The sequence below is a fragment of the Callithrix jacchus genome, chromosome 7, assembly GCF_049354715.1.
Source record: "Callithrix jacchus isolate 240 chromosome 7, calJac240_pri, whole genome shotgun sequence".
Lineage (NCBI taxonomy): Eukaryota > Metazoa > Chordata > Mammalia > Primates > Cebidae > Callithrix > Callithrix jacchus.
This window is the reverse complement of record NC_133508.1, coordinates 69,664,286-69,682,733: the sequence shown is the minus strand read 5'-3', so window position 1 is coordinate 69,682,733 and position 18,448 is coordinate 69,664,286. Positions and strand designations below refer to the sequence as shown.

The 18,448-nt window shown below is 48.4% G+C and overlaps 1 protein-coding gene across 24 annotated transcripts in view; it reads right to left on the bottom strand.

Annotated features, from left to right (window-relative positions):
• AZIN2 (antizyme inhibitor 2) overlaps positions 1 to 17,923 on the bottom strand; it is an 82,175-nt gene extending 64,252 nt beyond the window's left edge. For 11 of the 24 annotated variants that reach the window (XR_013519462.1, XM_035306664.3, XM_035306665.3 and 8 more), the window contains exons 1-8: positions 17,784 to 17,923; positions 17,570 to 17,690; positions 16,727 to 16,883; positions 14,890 to 15,063; positions 5,828 to 6,000; positions 4,722 to 4,856; positions 2,801 to 2,966; positions 355 to 517 (exon numbers count right to left, since the gene is read on the bottom strand). Coding sequence is in view for 23 of the 24 variants with exons in the window: in XM_035306664.3 (XP_035162555.2) it covers positions 355 to 517; positions 2,801 to 2,966; positions 4,722 to 4,856; positions 5,828 to 6,000; positions 14,890 to 15,063; positions 16,727 to 16,831 (916 nt within the window). In the remaining variant the exon portion in view is untranslated. 24 annotated transcript variants of the gene reach the window in all.
• Positions 17,924 to 18,448: the final 525 nt, after the last annotated feature.

The window sequence follows — 18,448 nt, the reverse complement described above, 5'->3', positions numbered from 1 at the left end:
TACTTTGGAGAGGAGACAGACATGGGGTCAAATGCAGGCTCTTACTAGCTATTAAGCAATTCACTTGTATTCTCTCTGGCTCTCAGTTTCCTTATCTGTAAAATGGGGTCCATAGAGTATCTATTCTCTCTAAGTTTGTTTTGCTCTCAATCTTCACAAAATACGAACATGCCTAGGAAAAAAGATGCTAAATAAATGTCTTGAGGTGGAGTGATTGTAAGTTTCCCTAAAGCAAGAACCCATTCTCCAGATCCCCCATCCTCTGCCACTGGATCTAAAACCAGATCCTGTTCAGCCAACCACCATCCCCACCTTCAGGGGAGAACAGGGCTCCACTGCCCTCCTGGCACCTACCCTCCCTGCCAGGCTGATCCAGAAGAACCTCCTTCTTGGCAGTGATGCTGACTGCCACAGCGAAGGCCGAGGTTACATAGTAGCGCCCCAGCTCAGCAAGGATGTCCACACCACAGCCCTCTGGGAAGTACAGGTCCAGGGCAGAGTTGATCACAGAAGCAATCTGGTAGGAGGAGAACGGAGAGACAATTATGTGTTTGAAATGTAGGCTTTATGCTGAAGACTTGTTACAGCTCCAAGTCTATTTCTTGAAAGCTGCTTTGATTTCCGGAAGAAGGATTTGGCAGCTGCTAAGGCCCCAGCTGGTAACTGTGGACAGCTGGCCAAGAAGGTAGGAGGGGGACAGAGCTGGGTAGAGAGCCTCATGCTTCTGTAAATCACCCCCTCCATGGCCCCACAATGGGAAGGGGTACTCTTCATATCACACTTGGTACTCAGATTCCAGAAGCCCTGATATGGATCTTTCTTTCATGAATAACCTGTTTGTTAAATACAGTTGACCCCTGACAAACAGAGGTTTGAACTGTGTGGGTCCACTTATACATGAATTTTCTTCTGCCTCTGCCACCCCTGAGACAGCAAGACCAAGCCCTCTACTTCCTTCTCTTCCTCAGCTTACTCAACTTGAAGGCAATGAGGATAAAGACGTTTATGATGATCCACTTCCACTTAATGAATAGTAAATACATTTTCCCTTCCTTATGATTTTCTTAATCGCATTTTATTTCTGGCTGGGCATAGTGGCTCACGCCTATAATCCCAGAACTTTGGGAGGCTGAGGTGGGCAGATCACTTGAGGTCACCAGCCTGGCCAAGATGGTGAAACCCGCTCTCTACTAAAATTACAAAAAATAGCTGGGCACGGTGGCATGTGCCTGTACTCCCAGCTACTTGGGAGGCTGAGACACGAAGAATCACTTGAACCCAGAGGGCGGAGGTTGCAGTGAGCCAAGATCGTGCCACTGCACTCCTGCCTGGGTGATAGAGAAAGAGACCCTGTCTCAAAAAAAAAAAAAAAAAAAAAGAGATTGTATTTCCTCTAGCTTACTTTATTGTAAGAATACAGTTGGCCGGGTGCAGCGGCTCACACCTATAATCACAACACTTTGGAGAGCTGAGGCAGATGGATCACCTGAGGTCGGGAGTTTGAGACCAGCCTGGCCAACCTGATGAAACTCTGTCTAAAAATACAAAAATTAGCTGAGCGTGGTGGTGGGCGCCTGTAATCCCAGCTACTCAGGAGGCTGAGGCAGGAGAATCACTTGAAACTCGGGATGCAGAGGTTGCAGTGAGCCAAGATCATGCCATTGCATTCCAGCCTGGGTGACAGAGTGAGACTCCATCTTAAAAAAAAAAAAATACAGAAAAAGAAAAGAATACAGTATATAACAATGTCACACACAAAATATCTGTTAATCAACTGTTGGTTATTAATAAGGCTTCCTGTCAACAGTAGCCTATTAGTAGCTAGGCTTTGGGAGAATCAAAAGTTACATGCAGATTTTTAAATGTGTAGGGTGTCGGTGCCCCTAAGCTCTGTGTTGTTCAAGGGTCAATTGTTATACTCTTGATTACAGAAAATTGAGAAAATACTGAAAAGGAAAAAGAAGATAAAAGTCACTTCTAATTCTATCACCTAGATGAATCTAATTATTGTTAACTTTTTGCAGTAGGGTCTTTAACTATTTTTTATACAAATGCCATTTTTTATTATAAGCATGATAGGTCTCTGTATGTTTTTATAACCTGTTTTACTTAATAGACTGTGAATGACCTCCCCACATTGAGTAAATGTTTTCATCAAAAGAATGTACCATACTTTAACCACTCTTGAGTATTAGATGGACCAGGGAAGTCCACTGGACTTCTGTTATGAACAAAGCTAAAACAGCCATCTTTGAGGCAAATTATTTCTGCAGGGTCAATTCCTAGATGTCGGTATTCCCAAAGGAGGTGCCTTCCAGGAAGAGTCGTCCTCTAGTGGTTGGAGTGGGAACTGCTAGGACACATTTTTCTTGACTTCACCTCACAGTGAAAGGGAACGGAGGAGAAGAGCCAGGGAGTGGACCAAATGTTGGTTTTCCTTTCCCTGCCTTCTCACCCAATTTCTCATCAGCCCATCTGAGTGTGAATAGGCCTATCCAGCCCCTTAAAGAGCCTTATGACTTATGTAAATGTGTCCTGGTTATGCCTCAAACTGGCTGGGGAAGTGCATGGCAGGCAGAACTGGGTTTTTGCTTTGGGCTCAGAAAGTGACATAACCTCTCTGAGCCTCGGCATGCTCAGCTGTAGCACAGAGTTAATAAGCAGTGAGATCGCCTAGGTAAGCACCAAGCATTGCATGTGGTGCATAGGACCCATGCACAGTGGTCTTCCTCTGATCATCTCACCCCTCCCTATCCCCCACAAATAGAACCCAGCATGACAATACCAGCTCCAGGGTTACCTCTTCAAATCTCACTTTGGCCCCTTCTGTGCCAGGGAAGCCGCCACCAAGGTCCAGGACGTGCATCCTGTGACCCAGCTCGGTGCCCATTTCAAACATGAGCCGGGCATCTGCGATGGACTGAGCGTAGGCCTGAGGATCAGGACAGCCACTGCCAACGTGAAAACTGGGAAGGGAGGAAGAGCCTCAGCTGACATGCAGGGCTCCAAGTGCCACCACCTGAGCCCCAGCCAAGAATGAAGTTGGGCAGGCACATGAGACACTTTGCCCATTTTGCAGATGTGGTGACTGAGGGCCTGAAATGTTAAATGGGTTGCCAAGGGCATATGGCAAGGGAGGACTGAACAGGAGGCTCGATCCAAGGTCTCCTGGCACTTGGTGCTCTCCCATCCCTCCTTCTGGGATGAGAGCCAGGGCCCCTAAGTCAACCAGATCTGGCTGTGCTCCCAGTCAGCAGGGTGGCCGTGGCAGCTTACTCAGCTTTGTTTTAATTTCCCCACCTATAATACGGACACAAGACCCACACCACACAAGGCTGTGAGATAATACTCGTGAAGCACTTAGCACAGCACCTGGCACATCCTAAGTACAGAATAAACGAAGCCCTATATTAGGTAGTTCATTGTTCATTCGGTAGATCGTTGTTACTCCTTCCATATCCCTGTAAGAAAAGAGTCACACAGCTGGGTGCAGTGGCTCATGCATGTAATCCCAGCCTTTTGGGAGGCTAAGGCAAGAGGATTGCTTGAGCCCAGGAGTTTGAGACCAGCCTGGGCAACAGAGTGAGATCCCATCTCTCTCTTTTTTTTTTTAGATGGAGTTTCACTCTGTCGCCCAGGGTGGAGTGCAATGGCACGATCTCAGCTCACTGCAACCTTTGCCTCCCAGATTCAAGCAATTCTCTCACCTCAGCCTCCTGAGTAGCTGGGATTATAGGCACCCACCATCATGCCCAGCTAATTTTTTTTTGTGTGTGTATTTTTGTAGAGACGGGGTTTCATCATGTTGACCAGGCTGGTCTCAAACTCCTGACCTCAGGTGATCTACCTGCCTCAGTCTCCCAAAGTGCTGGAATTACAGGCGTGAGCCACCACACCCATCCATGACCCTATCTCTACAATAAATAAAAATTAATCAGATGTGGTGACACACACTGTGGTCACAGATACTTTGGAAGGCTGAGGCAGGAGAAAGAATTGCTTGAGTCTGGGAGGTCAAGGCTGCAGAAAACCATGATCATGCCACTGCACTCCAGCCAAGGTGACAGAGTAAGACCCTCTCTCTCTCTCTCTTTTTTTTTTTGAGATAGAGTCTCCCTCTGTAACCCAGGCTGGAGTGCAGTGGCATGATCTCAGCTCAATGCACCCTCCTCCTCCTTGGTTCCTGTTGAAGCAATTCTCCTGCCGCAGCCTCCTGAGTAGCTGGGATTACAGGCACGCACTACTATGCCCAGCTAACTTTTTTTTTGTATTTTTAGTAAAGATGGGGTTTCACCATGTTGGCCAGGCTAGTCTTGAACTCCTGACCTCATGATCCACCTGCTTCAGCTTCCCAAAGTGCTGGGATTACAGGCATGAGCCACCATGCCTGGCCTGAGACCCTGTCTCAAAAAGAAAAGAAAAGAGGCCTCTCAAGAGTGTGGCTGCACGACCTTTGTGGTACAGGCTAGTAAAACACCCTCAAAGCCAGGTCTCTGGATGGAACTTCCTGGGATGAGACCTTCTGGGGACCCTGGGGCTGGGGAAGGGGCCATTCCAAACTTCCTTTTAAAACAGATGAAATTCTCAAATGGCAGAATTCCAGGCCCAGGGACAGGCCCTGCTGGGAGGCCCTGGGGAAGGTCTCATATAAAATTAAATTCCTGGGAAAGAGCCAGGAGCCTGGCGTGGGTGGGGACAGTAGGGGTTTTCCCAGTGCTCACCTCACACCCACCACCTCCACATGGCTCTTCTTGGCACTTTCAAGCAGGTGTCTGCAGGATTTCAGGGGCACTCCAAACTTCAGGCTCAGGCGGTTCAAGGAGTGGGAGTCATCGTTAGCAATGCACAGAACCATCCTGATGAGACATGCAGTGCCCCTCTGCTGGACAAACCCTGTTGCCCCACCCCAGCCACATCTCTCAATCAAGGGCTGTGAACTACATGGCTCAGAGCCACCGACCCCCACAGGTTCCCTGACCCCTCCCCCTCCCTACACAGCCAATCAACCTGAAAGTCCTGTCTATTCCATTCCCTAAATGTCCCAGGATTCATCCCTGCAGCCCCTGCCCTGGTCCAGACCTCACCAACCTTTCCTGGGGCAGCTCCAGTTCCTCCAAATCAGTCAGAGCTTTCAAACTTGTCATGTATGAGAGGAATCATTTTTAAACAAAGCCTTAAGGGGAACCCATTAATATCATGATGGAAGCTGCTTTGGGTGGACTAGAGTGGCCCATCACCTGGCCCGGCCCCTCACCCCAAAGTCCCTCCTGAGAAGTCCAAGGCTATCCAGTAATGGTGTAAAAGGCACAGCCAGAGCAAAGCATCCACCCAGACCCCTTCCAAAGTCCATTTGCATCAGGTTCCTGCCCCTAACCAGTATCTCCTTCACCCTCCACACAGAGCATACTGCATCCACACCAAGTTTCTGCTTACCCTTGAACACCCCATGCTGTTTGCAATCTCACTGCATTTGCTTATGCAGTTCACTCTTTATGCCCTCTCCAAATTCTTTTCTTTCCTCAAGGCCCACTTCAAATGCCACTTCTTTCACGAAGCTTTCCTGACTACCCCCTCAGCTCTCTCAAGCCTGTGACTTTGGCCTCCATAATACCATGGGTCTCACTCTGCCTGGGACTTTAACCAGTTATTTCTGCTTTTGTTTTAGCTAGATACTAGCATTCTGGGTCCAGTCCAGGAGTACCTGGCCCAATTCCTGCGTGACTGTGGCTGGGTCCAGGACAAGGTGACCTGCCCCAGCTCTACTCCTTCACCCCACCCTGGCCCTCCCTCCGCAGCCCAGCCTCCCCATGAGTGGCTCTCAGCTTACTTGGCACTGGGGTGGCTCTTTACCACCTTTGCCAGCTCCATCTCATTGTCAAAGCTCAGCAGCTGGATCCCACGCTTGGCAGCATACTTGATCTGTGCAATTTGCTTACAGGGGTTGGCATAGATGATCTTACTGGCAGGGATTCCAATATGCTGGACCAACTCCATCTCTGCCTGTGGGGACCCAAAGGTGGTGGTAAGGAGGCCCCAGGGCCTGCTGGCCCACGGAGCCCAAGAAGCACAGATGAGGGAAAAGTCATGGCGATGCATAAGGAGGCCCCTAACAGGTGGGCCTTGCTCTAACACAACAGATACATAGAAATCAGGACTACATGGTTTCACCATTCTTTGATAAACAGGGCTGCCATGTACAGCCATGCAGGTGGTGCACTGCACAATCCTGGGGGCTGGGGGGGTTCCCATTCGGAATGAATGGAGTAGATTTGTATATTTATTACAACTTCCTGGCAGTAAAGCACCTCATTCTAAGAAAATCAGCATATTTATAATAACAATTAAGTGTCCTAAGGAAAAGGTATGTTTTTCTAATTTACATAAAGGCATTATATGGACTCATGGTACCCCTGACAACAGGCTTCTGACACATTTTTCTGGCAAATTTAAATGTTTAAATATTACTTGGAAAACAGTATGAAGGTTCCTCAAAAAACTAAAAATAGGACAGGGCACAGTGGCTCACGCCTGTAATCCCAACACTTTGGGAGGCTGAGGCAGGCAGATCACTTGAGACCAGGAGTTTGAGACCAGCCAGGGAAACATGGCAAAACCCCGTCTCTACTAAAAATACAAAAATTAGCTGGGCACGGTGTTGCGCACCTGTAGTTCCAGCTACTCAGGAGGCTGAGGCAGGAGAATTGCTTGAACCCAGAAGGTGGGGGCTGGAGCGAGCCGAGATCATGCCACTGTACTCCAGCCTGGGCGACAGAGCCAGACTCCGTCTCAAAAAAATACAACTACCAACTATCATATGATCCAGCAATCCAATACTGGGTATACATCCAAAGGAAAGGAAATCAATGTGTAGAGGAGACAGCTGCACTCACATGTTCACTGCAGCATTATCCACAATCGCCAAGGTATGCAAGCAACCTAAGTGTCCATCAGCAGACAAACAGATAAAGATAATGTGGGCCACATACACAATGGAATACTGTGTGAGCCACATACACAGCGAAATATTAGCCTCAAAAAAGCAGGAAATCCCATCATTCGCAACAACAGGGATGAACCTGAAGGACATCATGTTAAATGAAACAAGCCAGGCACAAAAAGACAAACATGCATGGTCTTTCTTAGCAAATGTGGAATCTAAGAAAGTCAAACTCAGGGCCAGACGTGGTGGCTCACACCTGTAATCCCAGCACTTTGGGGGGCCAAGGTGGGTGGATTATGAGGTCATGAGATCAAGACCATCCTGGCCAACATGGTGAAACCCCACCTCTACTAAAACTACAAAAATTAGCTGTGTATGGTGGCGCATGCCTGTAGTCCCACCTACTTGGCAGGCTGAGGCAGGAGAATCACATGACCCCGGGAGGCAGAGGTTGCGGTGAGCCAAGATCACGCCACTGCATGCCAGCCTGGTGACAGAGCGAGACTCTGTCTCAAAAACAAAAACAAAAAAGTCAAACTCAGAGAAGCAGCATAGAATGGTGGTTGCCAAGGACTAGGGTTGGTGGTGAGGGGGCAGTGGGAAGAAGTTGGTCAAAGGATACAAAGTTTTAGTCAGGAGAATTAAGTTCAAGAAATCTAATGGACATCATGATAACTATAGTTAATAACAATATATGGTATATTCGGAAATTGCTAAGAGAATAGACCTTAGGTGTTCTTACCACAAAAAAAAAAGGTAAGTATGTGAGTTAATGCCTAATTAGCTTGTTAACCATTCCACAACATATACATATATCAAAACATCATGTTGTATGCCATAAATATATACAACTTTTTTTTTTGAGACAGAGTCTCGCTCTGTCACCCAGGCTGGAGTGCCATGGCATGATCTCTCAATGCAACTTCTGTCTCCTGGGTTCAAGCAATTATTCTACCTCGGCCTCCCAAGTGGCTGGGATTACAGGTACCCGCCACTATGCCCAGCTAATTTTTGCATTTTTAGTAGAGATGGGGTTTCACCATATTGGCCAGGCTGAACTCCTGACCTCAGGTAATCTCCCCACCTTGGCCTCCTTACAGGCATGAGCCACCACACCTGGACTCTATATGCAATTTTTATTTGTTAACTTAATAAATAACAATAATATTGCTGGTATATTAGAAAGTCCACCAGACCAAGGGTCTTTTGGACAGAGATCACCCAACTCCAAAGGCCTACACTGTGTGTGGCCCTATGCTGAGTGTGCAGGATGTACGGGCTCAGTCCTGCTCCTCTTGGGGCCTCCTCCTCATCCCATTTACAGAACATGGGGTACCTGATTGCTGCGTTAATAATATGAACAAATGATGATGATGATGATGATTATGATCATTATGACAGCAACTGTGTTCATTCAGCACCTGCCACAAGCAGGCCCTGAATTATATGTTTTACATCAGGTGTTAGCAAACTTTTTCTATAAAGAACCAGAGTAAATATTTTAGGCTTTATGAACCACACAGTCTCTGTCGCAATTTTTCTCTCTCTCTCTTTTTTTTTTTTTTGAGACGGAGTTTCGCTCTTGTTGCCCAGGCTGGAGTGCAATGGCACAATCTTGGCTTACTGCAACCTCTGCCTCCTGGGTTCAAGCTATTCTCCTGCCTCAGCCTCCCAAGTAGCTGGGATTATAGGCACGTGCCACCATGCCCAGCTAATTTTTGCAATTTTAGTAGAGACAGGATTTCACCATATTCGTCACGCTGGTCTCGAACTCCTGATCTCAGGTGATCCACATGCCTCAGCCTCCCAAAGTGCTGGGATTATAGGTGTATGCCACCACACCCAGCTCTATCACAACTTCTCAACTGCCTTTGTAGCACCAGAACAGCCACAGCCAACACTAAATTGAATGAATGTGACTGTGAGCCAATAAAACTTCATAAAATCAGCTAGCGGGCTGGATTTGGCCCTCCATCCGTAGTTTGCCAACCCCTACTTTGGATTCACCTGTTTATTCAGTCCTTGCAAATAACCCATTCCGATGGGTGTTAACTCCAGTCTACAGAAAAGGAAACTGATGCTCTGATGCTCAGAAGGGCTACACAGCAAGTAGGTGGCAGAACAAACTTTGGAACTCAAGTCTGACTCTCCCCGAATAAACAAGAGAAGCCAGTTTTGAAACATGGTGAGAGATATAAGAGCCATTTTTAGCCATCCTGAGTTTGTAATGAGTCTAATTTTAATTTAGCAACTTTTCAGCACTGGGTATTTATAAGCATTATTTCATATCATCCCAATGACTATGCTATGAAATATTTACTGGCTACATTTTATGGAGGACAAAATTGAGTTCAGTGAGGTCCACCTGTCTGTGGTGACACAGTCAACCAGTAGCAGAGCGGGACACAAAGGTCAAGCTGGGCTTGCTGCTACCACAGCTGGCTCCCCAGGGACAGATGTGGCCCACCCTGAATCAGAGTGGATGCAGACCTGTGTTTTTGTTCCCTGCCTCAGCACATGCATGAAGTGAGAGGAAGAATCAGTGTTAGCATTTTGGGTACCTATGATTGAGCTTCAGTTATAAATATTTTTTTAATTTTAAATACACACACACACACACACACACAATCTTTTCTAAATGGAGATGGGTCTCACTATGTTGTCCAGGCTTATTTTGAACTCCTGGGCTCAAGCAGTCCTCCTGCCTTGGCCTCCCAAAATGCTGGGATTACAGGTGTGAGCCAAGGCACTCAGGCTAATTATATATATTTAAATAAGTGTTGTCATTCACTGAAGGCATATCCTATGCCAGTCATTGCATGAAGTATTTTATATATATTCTCGTTTAACCTTACTAAGAATCTTATAAAGTAGGGAACAGAGGTTCAGAGAGGCTTACGTGATTTGTCCAAAGTCACACAGCTTCTAAGTGGCACAGATGGGATTCTAACCATCAGACCTTAGCACACCAACTCAACCTCACTGCTGTAACAGGGAATGCAACCTCAATGCCGCACTGACAGGTATGTTTTGAGCATCTACTGAGTGGCCAGGCTCCATGATAGGTGTTAACAAAACAAGTGGTAAAAAAAAGCACATAGGGTCTCTGAGACCATGGAGCTTTCAGGTCGATGGGGAAGACCGGCAGGCAGTCCCAGATGAACACTGAATAACAATGGAATTACAAGCAGTTAAGAGCTGGGAAGAAAAGGTACAGCTCCCAGAGACCTGGGTGTGAAGGGCAAAGGACAGCCTCAGGGTCAGATATTTAAACCGAGCCCTGCAGGAGGCCTCAGATAGGCCAAGAGGGAAGAAAAGAATCTAAGACTGTTCCCAGTAGAGGAAGTGGCCTGTGCAGAGGTTCTGAGGCAAGCAGTACTGAGCACTTTAGCCTGATCAAGGAACAGAGAATGCTAGAGTGGCTCGAGCAGAGTAAGTTAGAGCAGTGGGGACGATGAGGTCAGAGGGAGGTGGGCAGAGCCGCCAAGGAAACCTGTTTTACCCTGCATGAGATGGGAAGAGCCTGAAGGGTTAGGAAGGGAAAGACATGGTCAGATTTGCATATTAAATACAAGGTCTACACGCCTATCACTCTGGCTACCTGAGGGACGGCCCAAGGGGATTCTGGGGGAATAGATTGTGCTAGTCAGTGGCTATAGTGGCTATAGACTGTGATAATCAGTGGGTGAGATGACAGAGCCAGCTCCGGAAAAGCAGGGAGATGTGTTCTAGAGGCGAGGCTGGCAAACTGGGTGATAGATTGCACATGGGGATGAGTGGGAGGACATCAGAGGGAACTCCCACACCCAGCAGACCGAGGGGGCCCTTCATAAGGGCGAAGGGGCACATCAGGAGTCCCTTTGAACATGCTGGGTTCCAGGCATCTCCTTGTATCAAGTCAACTGGATACATAGGTCTGAGCTGGAGATTAAAATGTGGGAAGAGGTGGCATATTGATGGTATTTAAAGCCAGGGAAGAGATGAAATTCCCTGAGAAGAAGGAGGATTTACAAGACAGGGAGGCCTAAGAATTTAGAAGAATGCTACCATTCAGAGAGCAGCAGAAGACAGGAAGAGATGGCTCCCAGGACCTGCAGAAGTGAGGATGGAAAATGTTTCCAGAGGATGGAGAACAACACACAGATTAGAATGCTATTCCTATAAATGCAAATCTTGTCTAATAGCTTGTGTCTGGATGAGAAGGAACTGTCTCAGCTGTCTGTCAGAAGTGCCTGATGAGGTGGAGTCAAGCAGTGTTCTTTCATCTTACACATTTCTGAAGCCTTTGAAAGTAGGACCATATGTTACTGTTGAGTCTTTTTTTTTTTTTTTTAAGAATGCATTGCTGTGTTGAATGCTGTTGAGAGGTCCAAAAGGACTAAAGAGTGTCCCCCAAGACCAGGTCTAAATGCATCAACATGGACAGCTCTTCAAAAGCCACTGAGGCTAGGCCAGATGCAGTGGCTCATGCATGTAATCACAGTACTTTGGGAGGCCAAGGTGGGTGAATCACTTAAGGTCAGGAGTTCAAGACCAGCCTGGTCAACATGATGAAACCCCTTTCTACTAAAAATACAAAAATAGGCTGGGCATGGTGGTATGTGCCTGTAATCCCAGCTACTTAGGAGGCTGAGGTGGGAGAATCCCTTGAACCCGGGAGGTGGAGGTTGCAGTGAGCTGAGATTGTGCCACTGCACTCCAGGCTGGGCAACAGAGCAAGACTCCACCTCAAAAAAAAAAAAAAAGACCCACTGAGTTTAAAGCGATTGTAGAATAGTACATACCACATGCCACAAGAACACCTTTTATATATTGTTACAAAATCACAAAATATTTGATATATATTTTGTAGATCATTTACATATTTTAATATGTCCACCAAAACCATCCTAGTGATTATCTGTGGAGACATAAAGCTGATGGCCTTCTTTCTTTTTGGGTCAATGAATCAACCTGTTATTTGCTATGTATTATTAGTGCACAGTTCATGTTTAAAGTACTCACTGGATCCTGCAGATCACTGCAGACGTTAGTAAGAGAAAATCCTTTGGCATAGTGACAGTGGAGGCTGGGAAGCAATGGCTTAAGGATGAGGAAAAGAAAAAATGGGGGTGGACAGACGAGTGCAGACAACTCTGTTGAGTTTGGTCACGCAAAGGGAGAAAGGGATTGGGCTGGAGGAGGATGTGGTGTCCTTCAGATGGGAAGATGCTGAGGGAGACAGCAAGAGAGGGCAAGGACAGGGGCAGGAGAGATGACACAATGATCCTTTGGCAGGTGGCTGTGTGGACCAGAGTCCCTGAGCAAGCCATGGCCCTGGCGCCTGTCCAAAGGATGCCTGTCTGCACATCCAGCCTTAGTTCACCCCAAGCCCTCGGTCAGTGTCCACTAGGGCACAACGCTGTTAAGCAAGGCCACCCCCTATGGCTGACCAGAAGAGGGCAGCCTTGCTCTTCCAAGAAAAGCTGTAAGTCCCAGGAGCTACCTCCAGAAGCATATGAAAGGGTCTGCATGATCCCATTGCAGGGAGGGGGCTTAGGCATCCCCTAGCCCCTGCAGTTGGCTGTGGGCATCCATCACTAGCTGAATCCCAGCTCCGCTATCCTGAGTCCGAGGCGACTCAGCAGGACTCAAGCTACCACCACTCTGGTATGGAACCTCCTTATACATTAAATATGTCCTCAGCAGGGTATGGTCAGAATCTCCGTAAAAAAATAATTACCTCACCAGGCTGTTGCAAGAATAAAATGAGATCATGTATAGAAAACACTTGGCAAAGTGCCTGGCATAACAGCTGTACTCAGCATAAGGGCAGATGCTTCTCCAATTCCCGCTGTCATCAAGGTCTCTCTAAGCCTTAACACCCCACAACTCTGCCCTTCCTGCCAGAGAAGCAAGTGCCTCCCCCTGGGGTTTCTGAAGCAGAAAACTTTAGGCAGCCAACCCCACAGTGTCCTCAACTGTAGAACAGCCATCTCTTCCCCTATGTACCTCACAGGGCTTCATAAAAGATGTGTATGAAACGAGGTGTGCAAAGCACAAACTAACCCAAAGACAAGGGGAAGCACCTCGTCTACCATAAAAGGCATTAACATTCAGTCCCTACTACTCATCTCATTCTGGTTAACCTGCTCATTCTGACCATCCCAGCTGGGTGCACACTTCTCCCCAACCTGGAGTTGCTCCTACACTGTTATCCTGCCCAGGACTCCAGGAGTACGTTCTAGAACTCTCCTCACAACATCCAGCCATATGACACAACCATTATTAACTACCAAGAAAATGGTGCTAACAACAATACCATAAACCAGTACCCACCAGACTTGCTCCCACCTCAGGGCCTTTGCACTTGCTGCTCCTGCCTGAAATGCCCTTCCCCTGGTTATCCACCTGGCTTGATCCCTTGGCTCTTTTGGGTCTGTATTCAAGTCTCAGTGAGGCATTCCCTGGCCAAACCATCTAAAAGTGCAAGCTTCTCTCCCAGCATTCCTTGCTTTCCTTTCCTGCTTTTTCTCCACAGCACTTTCCATCAAAAACACTAAATATTTTCATTATTTCATCTGTTTATTTTTTTGTAAACAAGCTCCATGAGGGAAGGGCTTTGGTTGTTTTATTTTGTTCACTGCCAAATCCCCATCTAGAATAGCACTTGGCCTCAGAGGAGATACCCAGTTAGTATTTGCTGAATCAATAAATGAGATTGTTTCAAAGCTCTACTTAGTTGAAATGTTATAGCTTAAAGGCTTTTCTCTAGCAAAGACAGAGTGGAAATAGATAAACTAAGCATTCAACTCAAAGACAGTTCTGCCCAGCACAGTCACTACCACATTGTAGGGGTTCAGTGGATACTGAATGACAGTACATAAGCAAAGTTCATCTAAAATGGCCATGTGTGTCACCTCATGCCTATAATCCCAGCACTTTGGGAAGCTGAGGTGGGCAGATCACTTGAGGTCAGGAGTTCGAGACCAGCTGGCCAACATGGTAAAACCCCGTCTCTACTAAAAACACACAAAAAATTAGCTGGGTGTGGTGGTGTGCGTCTGTAATCCCAGCTGCTTGGGAAGCTGAGGGCAGAACAATTGCTTGAACCCAGGAGGCGGAGGTTGCAGTGAGCCAAGATCAGGTCCCTATACTCCAGCCTAGGCAACAAGGCAAGACTCCGCCTCAAAAGAAAGAAATCTAAAGAGAGCAGGAGGGAATGAAGACAACAGCAGAAATCAATTCAGAAAGACATAATTGGTGACAACAACAAAAATACAAGGACTAGTTAAGAAAATATACCGTCATGGCCGGGCACGGTGGCTCATGCCTATAATCCCAGCACTTTGGGAGGCCGAGGTGGGTGGATCACAAGGTCAAGAGATCGAGACCATCCTGGTCAACAAGGTGAAAACCCGTCTCTACTAAAAATACAAAAATTAGCTGGGCATAATGGTGCACACCCTTAGTCCCAGCTACTCAGGAGGCTGAGGCAGGAGAATTGCTTGAACCCAGGAGGTGAAGGTTGCAGTGAGCTGAGATTGTGCCATTGCACTCCAGCCTGGGTAACAAGAGCGAAACTCCATCTCGAAAAAAAAAAAGAAAATATAGCGTCACACATTGTTATTATAAAAGGAAAAAGAAAATAAATCAACAGTATGGAGATGGTTTGGTTTTGTTTTAATTAGAAGAACACCATGTTTAGCTTTGTGCCAAACAAATTTGCAAATCTCCATTAAAAAGATGAGCCTTCTACCAGGACACAGAAGATTCTAATTTGGAACTTCAAGGCTGACAGATTCCATGCTCATTTCTCCCTCCCTTATCCCTTGAGACCCCTCCTGAGTGGGCGGTCTTCCCAGAGGGCAAGGGCCAACTGCAGGTACCTCCTGCTCCCTGGAGCCCGCCTGCACTAGCCTGTGTTCAGTGGGCATGGAGGGTCAGTGCACCTTGGGGTTGGGGCTCACCTTGTTGGCACAGCTGAAGCCCAGCCCCAGCTGGGCCAGGACCTTCAGCACACCTGGGCTGCTGTTGCACTTGACAACGTAAAAGGGCCGGACTCGTGGCAGGCACTTCAGAAAGTAGAAGTGCTTTCTCACTATGGCACCCAGGTCAGCCACGAAGAAGGCAGAGGCCTTGTCCTGAACAACAAGAAGTAGATGAATGTGAAACCCCATCCAGCTCCTACCCCTGCATGCCATCCATGATCCTTCCAAGTACCTGTCCCAGGTTCAGTACTGGCCACAGAGCTACCCTGCTGTAAAGTTTTCTGGGACTCCCCAAGCCTACAGGACAGAAGGCAAACTCCTCAGCCTGGCATTCAAGGCTCTGTGATCTAGCCCCAGCCCCTCCCCTCAATGCAGCTAAAACTCCAGCTGTAGGCTGGATCATTTTTCCACCTTCGAACCTTTGCTCCCACCATGCCCTCTGCAGAATACCCTTCCCCCTCCCATGTCTGGCAAAATCCTTAAAGTTTCAGTTCAAATGTCACCTTCCCCAAACCAACAACGCAACTCTGCTTTTAAATGCTTCCACAGCATTTTGGATGTGCTTCCAAGGTATCAGAACTGTATATGCATCTGTCCATTTCAGAAAAGGGTTAAACTCCCTAAAGGCAGAAGCTATGACCTACAGCTCACTGCCTTCCAAACACAGGTGCTTGATGAAGCCTTAGGCTAGTCCCACTGACACTGCAACCTATGCCTATGGACAAGTGTTCACTGCAGATGTGCTAAAGGCCAAACATGTATGAGGCTGTGGGTGAGACCACATTACTTAAATATGGAAGGGACCCTTCCAAAGTCCCTTCCCTGGGACTTAGTTTCCCTTTCATGCAACACTTTTTTACTGATGCCCACTTGGTGCCAAACATTGTGCTAAGGGACAGAGATGAACAAACAGAACTGTTGCTCTGAAGGAGCTTGGGTCTGGAAGAAAAGGAAGCCCTTAAGTACTTACAAGTCCACTCAGTAGATGCTAGATGGAAGTTTCTACAAGGTGCAGTGCGGGGACATGGAGAAAGAAAATACAAAATCTGCCTGCAGTGAGCAGGAAAAGGCAGCACTGATGAGAAGCAAGCAATAACTAGAAAGGGGTAAAGAGGGGAAAGGCCGGGAGAAGGATGCTGCAGGCAGAAGAAACAGCCTGGGCAAAGGCATGGTAATAGGGCGCATGGCATCATTGGGAAATGTGAATAGTCATTCAGCTCTGATGGAGCATAATATATACTTTGGGGAAAGCTGGGAATGGGGCTATGGAGGCAGGGAAATTCTGACTTGATCCTGTAGGCAGTGGGGAATTGCCAAAGAATTCTGATTTTAAACAGAACTATGATACATTTTTCATAGTATCATAGTATAGTTTTCATAGTATCATAGGGGGTGGCATGAGACAGGGAGGAGACTGGGGGGCCTTCAGAGAGATGAAGACTGAACTAGTAAGTGAGGTTCCACATAACCACACTGGAGGGTTATTTAAGGAGGCAGAATTCACAGAGCTTGGCAATGCCTAGATGTGGGCAGTGAGGGAGAGGGGGCAGCTGGAAAAGAATCCCCGGCTTCTGACCTTGGAGGGCTGGGTAGAAAGGCAACATAGGAGGGGCAGGTTTGGGGGCAAGGACCAGGAATTGGGGATAAATTGAGATGTTCTCTTGCAAATAGCAAGGATTGGGTACCAAATAAGTGAAAGGATAAGATCAGGGCCCCAGGGACCCTTCAAGAGGAGGCAGCTGATATGTATAGGGGACGGGGAGGCAGCTGATCTGTATAGGGGACCGGGGACCCACCCCCATTCCCAGTCCCTCACCGTGGTGGCCTGTGAGGCCCCCAGAGTGAGTTCCTCCAGCAGGTCTTGGGTACTGAAGCCCTCCTCCACCATCACAAAGTCCGATTCACTCAGGTAGTCAGCCATGCCTTGGCAAGAGGAGCTGACGGGTTGGATGGAGCGTTGCTGCAGCTGCCGCCTTAAAAAGTATGCAACACAGTGTGAGAGGGGGAGATGGAGGGAACCGCTGGGGGGCCGGCTCCGCTGCCCCGCCCCCCCAGGCCAGGGATCCCAACCCCTTCACAACCCGCCCCCAGCATAAGCCTGGGATTCACTAGGCAAGGGTGGAGAAAGTCAAGAATCCTGGATTTCAGACTGAGACAAGGCACCGTATGCCCAAATGTCACTGCCTCTGAGTCAGTTGCCCCATCTGTAAAATGGATGAATTGTTTTGAAGAGCCTTTCCAGTTCTGAAATTCTGGATTTCAGGAAAGAGTGAAAGAGTGAGAGGGGGAACAGGAAATCCGAGAAGCTTGGGTGGGAAAGTTTCCAGGGCACCCCAATCCTGACCACGTCCACCTAGAAGGTATCAGGTGGCCACCCCAGGGAGTCTCAGCCTGAGGACAAGAGCTTATGTTTGAGTCCACTCTCTACTGCTAGACCTTGGGTACGCTCTGATCCTTCTCGGAGCCTCAGTTTCCCCACTTGTAAATGGGCGCTGGACTAATCCTGACATGCCAGAATTCTAAGGGTACCTGGGGGCACCACGTGGTGGGTGGGGGCCTCAAGCTCCTGGGAGAGAACAGAGGGCCGAGGTTCTTTCTGTCCGAGTGACTCCTCCCAAGTGTAGGGCCGAAGTCCACCCCATCCCCCAGGGCCCCTTACCAAGCTCCGTCCTCCTTCGCGGGGGCCAGAGCCAGGCGCGCTGCTAGGGAGGGTCGCCGGTGACCTCGAAACTTGTGCAACACTCCGAGGAGGAGTGGCAGTTGCGGAGCCGAGGCCCCTGCTGAGAGGAGGCAGAAGGGGTCACGGGGCAGGTCAGCACCAGAGCGGAGGGCGTCCGCTCCCCGAGGCTCCCCAGGCCACTCCCCGCACTCGCCTTAAAACGCATTTACACGGCTTCGGCCCATAGGTCTCCCCAGCGAGTGAATCGGTCCTCCGCGCCTCCGCTCTCTCGCTCCCCCGGGCTCCGGCCCCGCGGCCTGCGCCCCGCCCGCCCAGCAGACACCGACCCCACGCCCCGCCTTCCACCCGCCGCTCACTTATATAGCCCCGCCCCTGCCCCGCCCACTTGGTCCAGGCCCCGCCGTAGCCCTGGCAACCAGGTGCCGCCATCCCATTGGTCGATTCCGACATAAAGCACTCAGCTCTGCCCACCCGTGCTGCAGTCTTCCCGCCCTCCCCCCCGGAGGTCTAGCGGTGGCTACCCCACGCTGGGAAATCGAACTACAGGGCTGCCGCCACACGGGTGGGACACTTAGACCCTGCAACTTAGGTCTTAGAAAGTGGACAGGAAGCCTTTTCTGCCACTGCCTCAACTTACTTCGTGGTACCACTCTTCTCTCTTGCGGGAACTGCTCACTCATCTCTAGAAACCCAGTTCAAATGTTATGTGCTTGTATTACTTTTGTAATGAAATTCTTTTAATTTAATTGACTCTTTCAGACATCTTCTCCGACTCCAACTCAAAATGCAGCTAAAATGTCCTCAGACAGTGTTTTTGTGACTTTCCCAGTTCAGGGCAATCCCTCCCTTTATCCTATC